At 39.9% G+C, this 12,695-nt stretch overlaps 1 protein-coding gene across 2 annotated transcripts in view; it reads right to left on the reverse strand.

Annotated features, from left to right (window-relative positions):
* Positions 1-6,026: 6,026 nt before the first annotated feature.
* ATG4C (autophagy related 4C cysteine peptidase) overlaps positions 6,027-12,695 on the reverse strand; it is a 33,628-nt gene continuing 26,959 nt past the window's right edge. For both annotated transcript variants that reach the window (XM_067467856.1, XM_060773652.2), the window contains 2 exons: positions 10,787-10,906; positions 6,027-7,157 (listed from right to left, as the gene is read on the reverse strand). In XM_067467856.1, the coding sequence (XP_067323957.1) occupies positions 6,987-7,157; positions 10,787-10,906 (291 nt within the window). In that variant the 3' untranslated portion in view covers positions 6,027-6,986. The remainder of the gene's footprint in view (positions 7,158-10,786; positions 10,907-12,695) is intronic.

The raw sequence follows: 12,695 nt of genomic DNA on the forward strand, positions 1-12,695 counted from the left end.
CAGATTTAGGCTCACTGCGCCCCCTAACCTCTGCAAAGGTGGAGGACCCATTAAGATTCCTGGATTCCTGACGGCTCTTGGGGATTTTCCCGCCACCTCGGTAGGTGACCATGTCGAGGCCTTGGTCGCTCTCTGGAATGGGGAGATGGCCAGGGCAATTGACATGATCGCTCCGGAGCGTCCCCTCTCAAGTAGCCGAGCTAAACCAGCCCCTTGGTTTACTGAGGAGCTGGCAGTGATGAAGCGAAGGAAGAGGGAACTAGAGAGCGTGTGGCGTTCTGATCCGAGCGAGTCAAATCGAGCACGGTTTGTGTCCTTTCTTAGGGCATATGCCGCGGCAATAAAGGCCGCAAAGAAAACTTTCTTTGCGGCCACTATTGCGTCTGCAAAGAACCGTCCGGCGGAGTTGTTTCGGATTGTCAGAGGTCTTTTAACTCCCACCACCTCAGGCGGGAGCCCTGACAATTCGGTCACGCGCTGTGAAGCATTTGCTCGGTTCTTTGCAGACAAAGTCGCCTTGATCCGTTCTGGGCTGGACGCCGCGTTAAATGCAGTCTCTGAGGATGTAACAAGAGCACCTGCTTGTCCTATTTTGATGGATTCTTTTCAGTTTGTGAAACCCGAGGATGTGGACAAGATACTTGGAGGAATGAGGCCCACCACGTCCATCCTAGACCCCTGCCCATCCTGGCTTCTGAGGGAGGCCAGAGGGGGATTGGCTGAGTGGGTAACAGTGGTGGTGAATGCCTCCCTTCGGGAAGGCAAGATTCCAGCGAGCCTAAAACAGGCTATTATAAAGCCGCTGTTGAAGAAACCATCACTAGACCCCACTAAATTGGACAACTTTCGGTCTGTTTCCAATCTCCCCTTTTTGGGCAAAGTCATGGAAAGCGTGGTGGCCTCAGAACTCCAGGTATTCTTGAGAGACACGTATTATCTGGATTCGGCACAGTCTGGTTTCAGACCGGGACATGGTACCGAGACGGTCTTGGTCGCCTTAGTGGATGATCTGCGCCGGGAGCTAGACAGGGGGAGTGTGTCCCTGTTGGTGCTCCTGGACCTTTCAGCGGCCTTCGATACCGTCGACCACGGTATCCTTCTGGGGCGCCTTGCGGAAATGGGCCTTGGGGGCACTGCTTTGCAGTGGCTCCAGTCATTCCTGGAGGGCCGCACCCAGAAGGTGTTATTGGGGGACTCCTGTTCTACACCACAACCTTTGACTTGTGGGGTTCCACAGGGTTCCATACTGTCCCCCATGCTGTTTAATATCTACATGAAGCCGCTGGGTGAGATCATCCGGAGTTTCGGGGTGCGGTGTCATCTGTACACAGATGATGTCCAACTCTGTCACTCCTTTCCACCTGCTACTAAGGAGGCTGTCGAGGTCCTGAACCGGTGCCTGGCCGCTGTAACGGTCTGGATGAGGGCGAACAAACTGAAACTAAATCCAGACAAGACAGAGGTACTCCTGGTCAGTCGCAAGGCCGAACGGGATATAGGGTTACAGCCTGTGCTGGATGGGGTCGCACTCCCCTTGAAGGCACAGGTTCGCAGCTTGGGTGTGACCCTGGACTCATCGTTGAGCCTGGATCCCCAGGTTTCAGCGGTGACCAGGGGAGCATTTGCACAGCTCAGGCTCGTGCGCCAGCTGCGCCCGTATCTCGGGAAGTCTGACTTGGCCACGGTGGTACACGCTCTGGTCACATCCCGCCCTGACTACTGCAACGCTCTCTACGTGGGGCTGCCCTTGAAGACGGCCCGGAAGCTTCAGCTGGTTCAGCGTGTGGCAGCCATGTTACTAACTGGAGCGGGATACAGGGAGCACACAACGCCCTTGTTGTCCCAGCTCCACTGGCTGCCGATTTGCTACCGGGCCCAATTTAAGGTGCTGGTTTTGGCCTACAAAGCCCTAAACGGCTCCGGCCCAAAATACCTTTCGGACCGCATCTTGGCCTATGAGCCCACGAGGACCTTGAGATCGTCTGGGGAGGCCCTTCTCTCGATCCCGCCTGCCTCACAGGCACGTCTGGCGGGGACGAGAGAGAGGGCCTTCTCGGTGGTGGCCCCCCGGCTGTGGAACACCCTCCCTGCAGACATCAGACAGGCGCCCTCCCTCATGTCCTTCCGAAAAGGCCTTAAGACATGGCTGTTCGAGAAGGCATTTAATTAGTGCTATAATAGTGTGGTAAAGCTGACTGGAATGGAACAAGGAATACGAGATTGGTTATGATTCCACTATGAGACGAAGCGGATTTTTTAGTGTAACTTTATAATTGTTGTATTGTTAATATGTTGTTCTGCGACTGCCTTTTTGTAAATTGCCTTTTTATGTATGTTGTACACCGCCATGAGTCGCCCTAAAGGGCTGAGAGTGGCGGTTAACAAGTGCACCAAATAAATAAATAATAAATAATTCACACCTTTGCACAGAAATTTACAATATTATGGTCTGGATTATTCTGACTGCTATTTAATTATATGTCTTTACTCTTGAGGAGATTCCATCTAAACATGAGGAAGAACTTCCTGACTGTGAGAGCCGTTCAGCAGTGGAACTCTCTGCCCCAGAGTGTGGTGGAGGCTCCTTCTTTGGAAGCTTTTAAGCAGAGGCTGGATGGCCATCTGTCAGGGGTGATTTGAATGCAATATTCCTGCTTCTTGGCAGGGGGTTGGACTGGATGGCCCATGAGGTCTCTTCCAACTCTTTGATTCTATGATTCTATGATTCTATGATTTTATCTAGTTATTATATGGCTAGATTAGTTATTATTACATACAGATCCAATAAACCATTTCCACACACCAGGTATGTTCTAAATTCTCTGTACGGTCAACAGATGGGACATAGACTAACACTTTGGTTTCAAGAAATTGGGTTACAGCCACCAATACACTGGTTCATCATTCAAGGCATTGTATGGGACTAGATATTTCATTAGATGCATCAAAAGAGTGCACTTCCATATTAAAGTTCATGACTTAGAAAAATAGAAGGCTAGGCATACCTGACAAGATTGTGTAAGTTATATCAGAGATTTTGAGACTCTGCCCTTTGCAGATATTCATAGAAGGGAGCTTGTTCTGTACAGAAAATACAGGTAAAATACAGACTGGGGGGTGGGGGGTGGACAGAATCCTAGAAAGCACCATTAGTGAACCAGCCCTTTCATATAATGGTAATTGCAGTATCTGGAGGGCAACAAATATCTGAAAACCTGCTTCTCTATCTCTTTTGAGAGAAGGCAAGCATGATAAAATTAAAGCTGGGGTGGAGGTCTAACACCACAAGAAAATTATTTATATAAACGTTTGTGAGAAACTCAAACAACCCCACTACAAAGATAATTGATGAAGCTCCCACCAGACACTTTAGCTACAATGGCCATGGATCTCAATATCATTCTAGCCATTTCAATCTCATCTGTCTTAAAGCATATTTGTTCAACATACCATGTTACAAAAACTAAAACCAGGTGTTGATTTGCAAAGATGCCTTTAAGGAAACAGGGGTACTGCTGGGTGCATGATAACCAGTGCTATGATCGTTTGTGTTCAAAAGCAGCAGCAGCAACAACAGTAATGACATGAATTAATTGCAGAGATTTAAGGGAGATAATGCAGGAGAGGTAACAAGAATCATCTTGCAATTACCATGGTTTCAAATTAAAGTCCCCTGTAGTTACTAAAAAGCATTAATTTCTTGGAACTTAGTAACTTAACATGTCACCACTGTAATGCAGACCTTTAGGGTTAAGGACACTTTTGAAATATGTTAGAAGTAATGGCTGCCTATAATTTCAGAACAGAGTTTAAGATTCTGCTGCTGACACATAAACCTGGAGTAACCTGGGATTGTGCCAAGAGAACAACTTTCTGTACGGACCAACCAATTCAGTAAGGTTATCAGAGACCCTTTAAGTCACATCACATCTGTCAGAGATTATATTTAGGGTAACTCAAGGGAGAACAGTTTTTTGCAGTGGCCACAATATTGTGGAATGTCTTTCCATTAGAGACACCTATAGTGGAGACATTTCATCCATTAGTAATTAAATATTCAGGTAAACAATTGTCATATGCCAATTTTAAAAATATCGGTTAGAATAACTTGTGTGTACAAAGCATTTTGGCATAGTGTGAGGCTAAGGTAAGAATTTTATGTCTGCATAGTAATGCACTGTAGAGATTCTTGGTCAAGTAAAAACACAAGTTATTTTAAAGCATGCGCCCTCCTTACTGTCCTTACACCAAAAAATTGAAAACTTTTTTATTCTCAAAAGCTTTTAGGAACTGAAATGTTCCAGTCATATTCTTTAAAAAAAAACATGAATGACCAAACAGATGTAGCTGGAAATCCTAAACACAATTCACAAGGAAGTCTGTTTCTCAGAAGAGAACCAACATGGTGTAATGGTTTGAGTGCGATGCTGGATTCCAGGGTTTGAATTTCTGCTCAGCCACGGAAACCTATTCAAGGGTCTGAGAGGAAGGAAAGGGTAAGCATCCTTTGAATAAATCCTATCAAGAAAACCCTGTGATGGGTTTGCTCTAGGGCCACCATAAGTAAGAAATGACTTGAAGGTCTCAATAATAAAGCCCCAAAGGCCACAATGGGCCTTTCTTTCCCATTAGTAAACATAGGCTTGCCTGCATAATTTCCAAAATGCCTTTAATAATACCATTCTATAAGTATCCAATCCTTTGCAGACAATTCATATCCAACACGTGAAAGTCTAACTGAAATTTGAGTGCTGGGCAGCAATTGGGGCTGGGTCATACTTTTAGCTCCTGATCCCCAGTTTAACCAAATGTGTGTTCATACAAATTCCTGATCAGGGTTTCTATTCATTTTAGAGGGTAGTTATTTATTCAGTTACATAACTGCAGTAGAATGTTACGGCTGAATCAACACAACAACCAGATTATTTACATATCTTGTCTTCTGTGTAATACAATGAAACATTCCCTGTTACAAAAAATAGACTTCAAAAACGTAAAAAAGTGGGGACTCACTATCAATGGACATTTGACAATATGCTAAACTAAAATTATGCCTGATGTTGACATCAGTATGTTAAGAAATTTGCATCTCTACATGCACAGTAGGTAGAAATACCACAACTCCAGATCATTCCTATGCTTAGTTGCTGCGGTCTCCTTATTTCAGTTATAGGCTTTGATTGAAATGCCAGAGTGTTAATATTATAGGCACTGAAATTATATTTGCAGAAAGGAAACAAAACACAGCTCCCACCTAATAATTGTTTTTTCTTCTCTTATGATTGGTTGTGATCTAATATTAGTAACATATCCTTTAAATCAGCATGGGAAACCAATACTGTATTACCTCTTCCTATTAAAGTTGAACTACAATCTTAATGAGTAGTCATTATAAGATCATATTACTAAGCAGCACCTTAACTCACTGCTCTGCTTACATAATTGCATCAGTATTACCATTAAAAAGCTGAGATACATCCAAGCAAGACGTGCTGCAAGAATGGCACTTCATAACCATATTATCAAACATTATTGGGGTTCAGGTAGAGTAACACTAATATTTTTATTGTCTGGCTCTTGATCCACATTAAGTTTAGCTTAAAAATAAAGTGGCATCCTAAATACTTGTTCTTAAAATGATTTAATCCAAATTGCAAATTCACCACATAGGCTAGTTCCCTTAAATGGGCTGAAAAACAACCAGCCAAAGGCTGGTTGTTTTTATATTACAGTGTACAAAGAAGAGTGGTGCTACAATTACTCTGAATGTAGTATCACCAACATTATGCAAGAAAAACTGGACCTAAACAAAAAGTTAATTAACAGATAAATGAATCAGTCCATTGTCAGGAATCGATCCGAATACAGAATGGTTAGCGACTGCAGAATATTACATAAAACACCTGAGAGATCAAGCCTGGCACACCAACCTTCTTCCATTCCTGGATGGTGATCTCTTATTTCACAAAGACAACATTTTATTATGTAAATCTACAGTTAAAAATAATTTAGACATTTACAAAAGATTGTTTTTAAAATAAAACTTTTACTGCAAAAATTAAAAATGTAAGAACGCATGCCACTTGCCCATATATTTTTGTTCTCTTAGGTTTCTGTCAATATCACTGCTGAAGCAGATGAAGTTGCTGTTGGATCTCTCAGACCCTTTCAGAAAGTGAATATGCAAAGATAAACCTAATCACCATCATCAATTGGTCTCCATCGTCAATCTAGTGAAGAGCATTCACTGGACTTGATTATCTTATCAAATCTTCTAAAAGTTCTCTACTACTTACTGGGACTGTTTGCTACAAAAAAAATTTTCAACACCAGGTGAAAAACTTCTCAAGCCTTGCTGACTGTAATTCTACTTTTAATAATTATATCACTTTGTTTTTTAACGTAAACTTTGTTTTAATTCCTATTATGATGCTTCTAATCTACACGATTAACTGTTTCAGAAACCTCTTGGCTGAATAAGTGAATCTATAAACATTGATGTCATATATTGTGCCACTTGATACATATGTTGGAATAGGGTAGAAGGTGGATTTCTTTTTGACCACTCAATCTTTGTTCCTTTCCACTAAGGAAGTCCAGGCTGGCAAATCTCAGATTTTATGCTACCTACTGATAGATGTTATGGTGGACATCACTTTGGAAGATTTGGCCTTCGAAGTATTTGGAGTACTTATGCAAAGCAAAGTGTTCTGGGTAGTAGCACCTGCATTATGGAACTATATCCCAAAGAGTGGGATTATTTGCTCCTCATGCTATAAAAATATAGTTGAGAAAACAAGACAAATTGTGGTTATTCTGTTGCTTGGCTGCTACCAGTTCTATAGATTTCTGTTTTTTTGTTCTTGTTCTATTTTTGTTCGTGTTTTTTTCTATTAACTTTAATCTTGTTGTTAAACTATGTTAAAAATCCCAAAAGGTAGAAAGTAGGGGCATAAAACATATTAAAGGAATAAATAAAAGAGTCTTCACAACAAAACAAAGTCCTCAGTACTAAAACGTTTCAACTTTTTGTTTTCATCCTCAGAGAACAGGGCTTTCTCTTCCTGGACCGGGCTCATCTTAAAGTCATAGTCTTTAGAATGTCCATTTACAAAAGTAAATAAGGGGTATTTCTCCTTAGATGAAGCTTTCAGAATCTATAGTGAAACACAATATTAAAAGGAAAACATTGGTTAGGAGACTAATCTTGAATTGTTCATGCTTGTCAACTTTTAATTTTAAGAAAATATTGCACATTAGACAAAAATCATACCATTCCATCCCCTTTTTGTGTTTCTGGCATACCTGTCAGTAGCACATCTCATACATCTCCACAGCAGATAAGTGTGAATGGTAGACCTGCGCTTAGAACATCCCCATGTTTGCACAGCAGAAATGCATAAGTCACCATTTGAGACGTTACACCATAAGCCCAACAGAAAGATCAACAAATCACTCATATGTCCCGTCAGCTTTTTCTCAGAACATCTTGACTGAAGCAAGTTCTTGGCCAAGGTGAAATCTGAATCAGGGATTTTCTGGCTTAGAGCATATTTATACCACATCAGCTCTTTGGCTTGTTTCAATTTTAATCAACTAAATTACATACACAATTACAGCACGATATTATAAAGCAACATTAGCCTACAGATAGGCTACATGAAGACTAGTTAAATAAAAACAAAGATTAGGTCCTAGAAAATTATGTTTGCAGCAAAATCAGAACAATGATTTCCAATGGGTTTGGTATTTCCATAATTTATTCTAACCAATGTGAACCCATTTTAATCAAAAGCCAGTCTTTGGTAGTGTTGTGAAAGGGGGAAAAAAGGAAAGCTGAGGCACAATCAATGGTATGCAGAGAAGAGGCAGAAAAAAAGGATTATTTGGTAAGAGAAAATTTTAGGAAGGTGACATAGGGCAATAGGTCTCAAGGGATGGGATAATTGGATGCAGCTTTTTATCATTTGACTACAGGATCAATGTACCCAGATCAGTGACAGAAGTTCATGGCACTTTGATGGCTGTTTGGTAGCCTGTGAAATTAGCTGGGCCTCCTAATTGACAGGTGTCTTATAACATCACAGCCATGATCACCAAGACAAAGTGACTCACTCGCTTCCTCCGCATTTAATGCATTTTCCCCATATTATACACACACATACATATGCACACGTGACTCTCAAAGGCAATGTATCTTATTCCCGTGCTTTCAAAAAATACTGCATGTGAATCAAGGGCACAAGGCTTCCACTTATGAGAATTAAAAACTCCATCCTCTAATTCAAAGCAAGACAAAGTGTAGTTCTCCAGATGTTGTTGGACTGTGACTCTCAGCATCTTTCACCTTTGATTGCCTAACCCTGTTCTAAGTGGGAGGTATTAAGGGAATTTAGGATAATGTTGGGAGATAAACCTCTTGTCACAAAATGATTCTTTGGGGCATCAATTAAACCAATTTTTTATTGTTCCTACATGTAAGATGGTAGAGGTTGAGCATGTCTAATTCAAAATACTTGAGAAAAGTAGTATTTGGATTTCCCCCCAGATTTTTGAAATACCTATATTTGCAAAGGTGCACATAATGAGGTATCATGGAGATGGGACCCAAGCCCAACACAACATTCATATGTATTTCATAATTTTGTCCATGCGACAAAGTTGGTATGCAATGAACCATCAGAAAGCAAAGATTTCATCATATTAACTACCCATGGGACAGATTTTTGAGTATTTCAGATTCTGAGTATTTCAGATTTTTGGGTAAAGATAGTCAAGCTGTATAGCTGCTACACAATCCATAGCCCATAGCCACAATAGCCTATTGAACCTTGGTCTGAGTTTTATTCATTTCTGGACAATCTTCATCTACTTACTAAGAACCTTTTAAAAATCTATTTAAGGGCATGCCAAATACAAGACTCATGTGCAATGAAATCACATGCATACATAGACAAAGGCTACACACTCATAGGCATTTAAAAAACAGACTCAAGATATGATCCTGTGCCATAACTAGTACACATTTTCCACTGTGGAAGACAATTAATAAGAGTCATCCTTATTAATGTAATAGCTGGATTCCAGTGCAGTATTTGTCCACACAGAGATAGAATTATTGTTCTGGAACCATACACATGACAAATATTCTAGTAAAACTAGAATCATCACAATGATTTCCCTGCTTAGTAAAGTAATGTTCATTGCTTCTTTCTTTTGCTGAATGACTTTTTCTGTCTATAGCTCTGAGATCTGACATAGTTGCTGTCTACTAGTGTGGTCTCTGAGCCAGGAAGCCCCCATGTTAAATGTCAGTGATAAACTTTCTGGCCTTAGGCAAACCACTATTTCAGCTTCACTATTTCCAAAAGCACTCCCGAAGATGACATCTGCAGCATAAATTTCACTTTATTTAAATGGAAGGCATGAACAAATTCCAATCCACCAAGAGTTTAGAGGTATTACTCTAAAAATGAATGTTTATATTCATTTGTTTTGGTTTCCCACATTCTTGAACAATAAAAGGCATCTTTGATTATTAAAAGTTTAAAACTGAAATAAATGGGTATTGATTATTATGCACCATTTACTCCTAGAATGTTACAAGTATTTCAACTTCCAAAACTGCATTTCTTAAAAGTCCAGCAGCTCAGAACGTTGAAAGTGGTAGTATCGGAGCCACAGTGGCGCAATGGGTTAAACCTTTGTGCCGACAGAACTGAGGACCTAGGGTCGGTGGTTCAAATCTGCGAGATGGGTTGAGCTCCATCTGTCAACTCCAGCTTCCATGTGGGGACATGAGAGAAGTCTCCCACAGGATGGTAACATATCCGGGCGTCCCCTGGGCAACGTCTCTGCAGACAGCCAATTCTCTCATGCCAGAAGCGACAGTTTCTCAAGTCACTACCGACATGATAAAAAAAAAATCCTGGTTGAATGACATTTGAATGTCTATAGAGGGGAACAATAGCTATTCCCTTCCCATGTATTAAACACATCAAGTTTTCTTACCTTTTCTTACTATTCAATCAACTGCAATAAACTAATTTAGGCTTTACTTGGGGTTGGATCTGTATATATAGTTCAAACTAAGACATGATGGTCAGTTACACAAACAAGTTATAATGCACTACAGTATTCGCCTAATCTCATTATTTCCACTTAAGAGTATCCCCAAGGAATTGATTGCTCCAAGATTCTGCTTTGTGTATAAGATAATCCAGCCACAAGAAGATGGGTTTCTGCAGAAATATTTTCGTTTAAATGCTGCCACCTAGTGGGTTACTTGGTTATGACATATAGGGCTGGTGGCAGGGTGTATGTGATTACTGCACATATATGGTCTTTAAAAACATCAGTTACTTTGGCCACCCTTCTAACATGTATGTCTTGTAAGTTCATGCACTCTACAGTAATACAATTTAACTCTGTCAGTGAGTTTCTCACCCATGCCCCAAAATGTATGACAAAGTACAACTTGGAGAAAGCAGCAATTCTTTACACACACACACACACACACACACTGCAAACCCTTTCAGTGGATGTTAATACTGAATCATTTACTTAAGATAGTTATATTCCATTCTGCATATTTTACTAGTCATTTGCAATGATGAAACTGGATAGCAGAACTGCTGAGAAATTTACATATTTCTTTTAGCTAATTCATAACAGGCACTCAAGGCCAGGAGACATTTCCTTTTTTTTTTAAAAAAAAAAAACAGTATTTACCCAGAAAAGCAAAGGAAGCAAGATGAAGTATCACTTTTGCCAAGCAGATGCTTACCTTAGTTATTTCTTCAGAAGCTCTTTCAAAGCCTTGCACATTTGGACAATATAAGCCTATTGTGCAACTAGGATCCATTTTTTTAAAAGACATTTTCTTCGGAGAAGGGCAGTGGAATGACTGCAATTGGCAGGAAACATATTTTAAAACAGTTTAACAGCAGTAACAGAAGACAAATGATACAGCTCCATTCATTTGTTCAACGAGAAAGCAGTGAACTTGTACACAGAATTGGCTGAGTTTAGCAACTCAATTAACAAGAAAGCATCTTTGTGTAGCAAAACCGCTGCTACCAAAGACAGTTAACAGCTTTAAAATGCTAAATTACACATTCTTTCTCCAAGCAGAATTAACAACTGGTATAACGATTCTGTGACCGTAGGATCTAGCCAATCCTAAACTGTCTGTTATTCTCAAGTAAACAATGTCAACTGCACCCAATATGACATAACAGTGAAGTTATGAAGACTGATAGATTTTTTTTACCTCCATCATAACTCTACATCAAACCAATTTTCATCAAAAGCCAGATCAGTCTCATGGTTGCCTTCAAAGGGTTGATAAATCCATGGATGGAGAATCCATGGATAAAGAGGGTCAACCATTATACAGTGGTCAGAGCTCTTTAGTTTTTAAGTAACCTGGGTCCCCATATGTTATTGAATAACAAATCCCATCACTTTTGATTATCTGCCATGTGTACTGGGGATAATGGAAATTTTAACCCAACAGCACTTGTGGCTCTGTGTCAGGGAAAGGTTAAAGGACATCTTAATGTCAGGCATTATATCCATAAGCCTTGTATCGCAATTCAAACCCCACTCTCCTGACTAAACAGAACAAACTGCAGCCTTCACAATACCCATCAGCTATAGTCATAATGTCTACTCATGAGGACTACAGGAGTTGTAGTCCAGCATCTGGAGGGACACATAAAATTACTTGGATAAGGCCCGCACACTTTGAGTTTGAACAATGTGTTCTACATCATATATTTTCTGAAGGAAGCAACACTTATAAAACAAACTTATAAAGTCTAGTATGTCACATTCCTGGTTAACATTGAAGCAAACCTGTATAAGTAAACAAAACTACTACCTCAAGATAATATAGTTTACATGCAAAAGGTTCCAGGATCCAATAATAGCTGGAAAAGATCACTCTCTGATCAATGTTAAAAGTACTGATAGAAGCAGCTTCTTCCAAATTTATTTATTTATGAAAATTAGGACAGAACACTATGAATAAGTATTGTATATTCCATAATAATGACAACTTCTCTTTCCAATATCATCTTAGTAGGGTTTTACAAAGGCTTTGAACCACTGCCTAAGTGATTTCTCATTATACCAACTTTGCATTACATTAAATATTATAACACATCATTGCACTTTGAATCAGTAACGCTGGCTGTAGGGACAGCAATATTCTTGTTAAGTGAGATACAAGAATGTTGCAAAATTCAGTAAAAATATCCCATGTTTTTTTTTAGATTGGTTTCTCCAATCTTTCTGATACTATTTGCTGAGAAACAAGGATATTCATTTAGAGAGCAATCCAGTGAATATTCAGTTGAGAACAAGAAATGTGTATTCTACCATGATGCTTTGAAAAGGAAACCAATCAGGGATACTTTCCATTGTGCCCATAGTTCTGCTGTTCAGAAGTGTATCCTATGCAACTTACTGAAATGGAGCCAATAAAAAAAAAGTCTTCTATAGAGAACAAAGAAATCATCTGGAATGAGGAACTGACATCTAATTTTTTTGTATGAAATAATGTATTACTATCAAGTAATTTCCAAAGAGACACAAAAGCGAATGATCCTCAGAACATCCAGAATTTTACAGTGCCTCAAAAACAAACTCCACAAAATAGAGGCTAAGAGCTTCCAGACAAATAGATTCTG

Source organism: Anolis sagrei, chromosome 4 (genome assembly GCF_037176765.1).
Source record: "Anolis sagrei isolate rAnoSag1 chromosome 4, rAnoSag1.mat, whole genome shotgun sequence".
NCBI lineage: Eukaryota > Metazoa > Chordata > Lepidosauria > Squamata > Dactyloidae > Anolis > Anolis sagrei.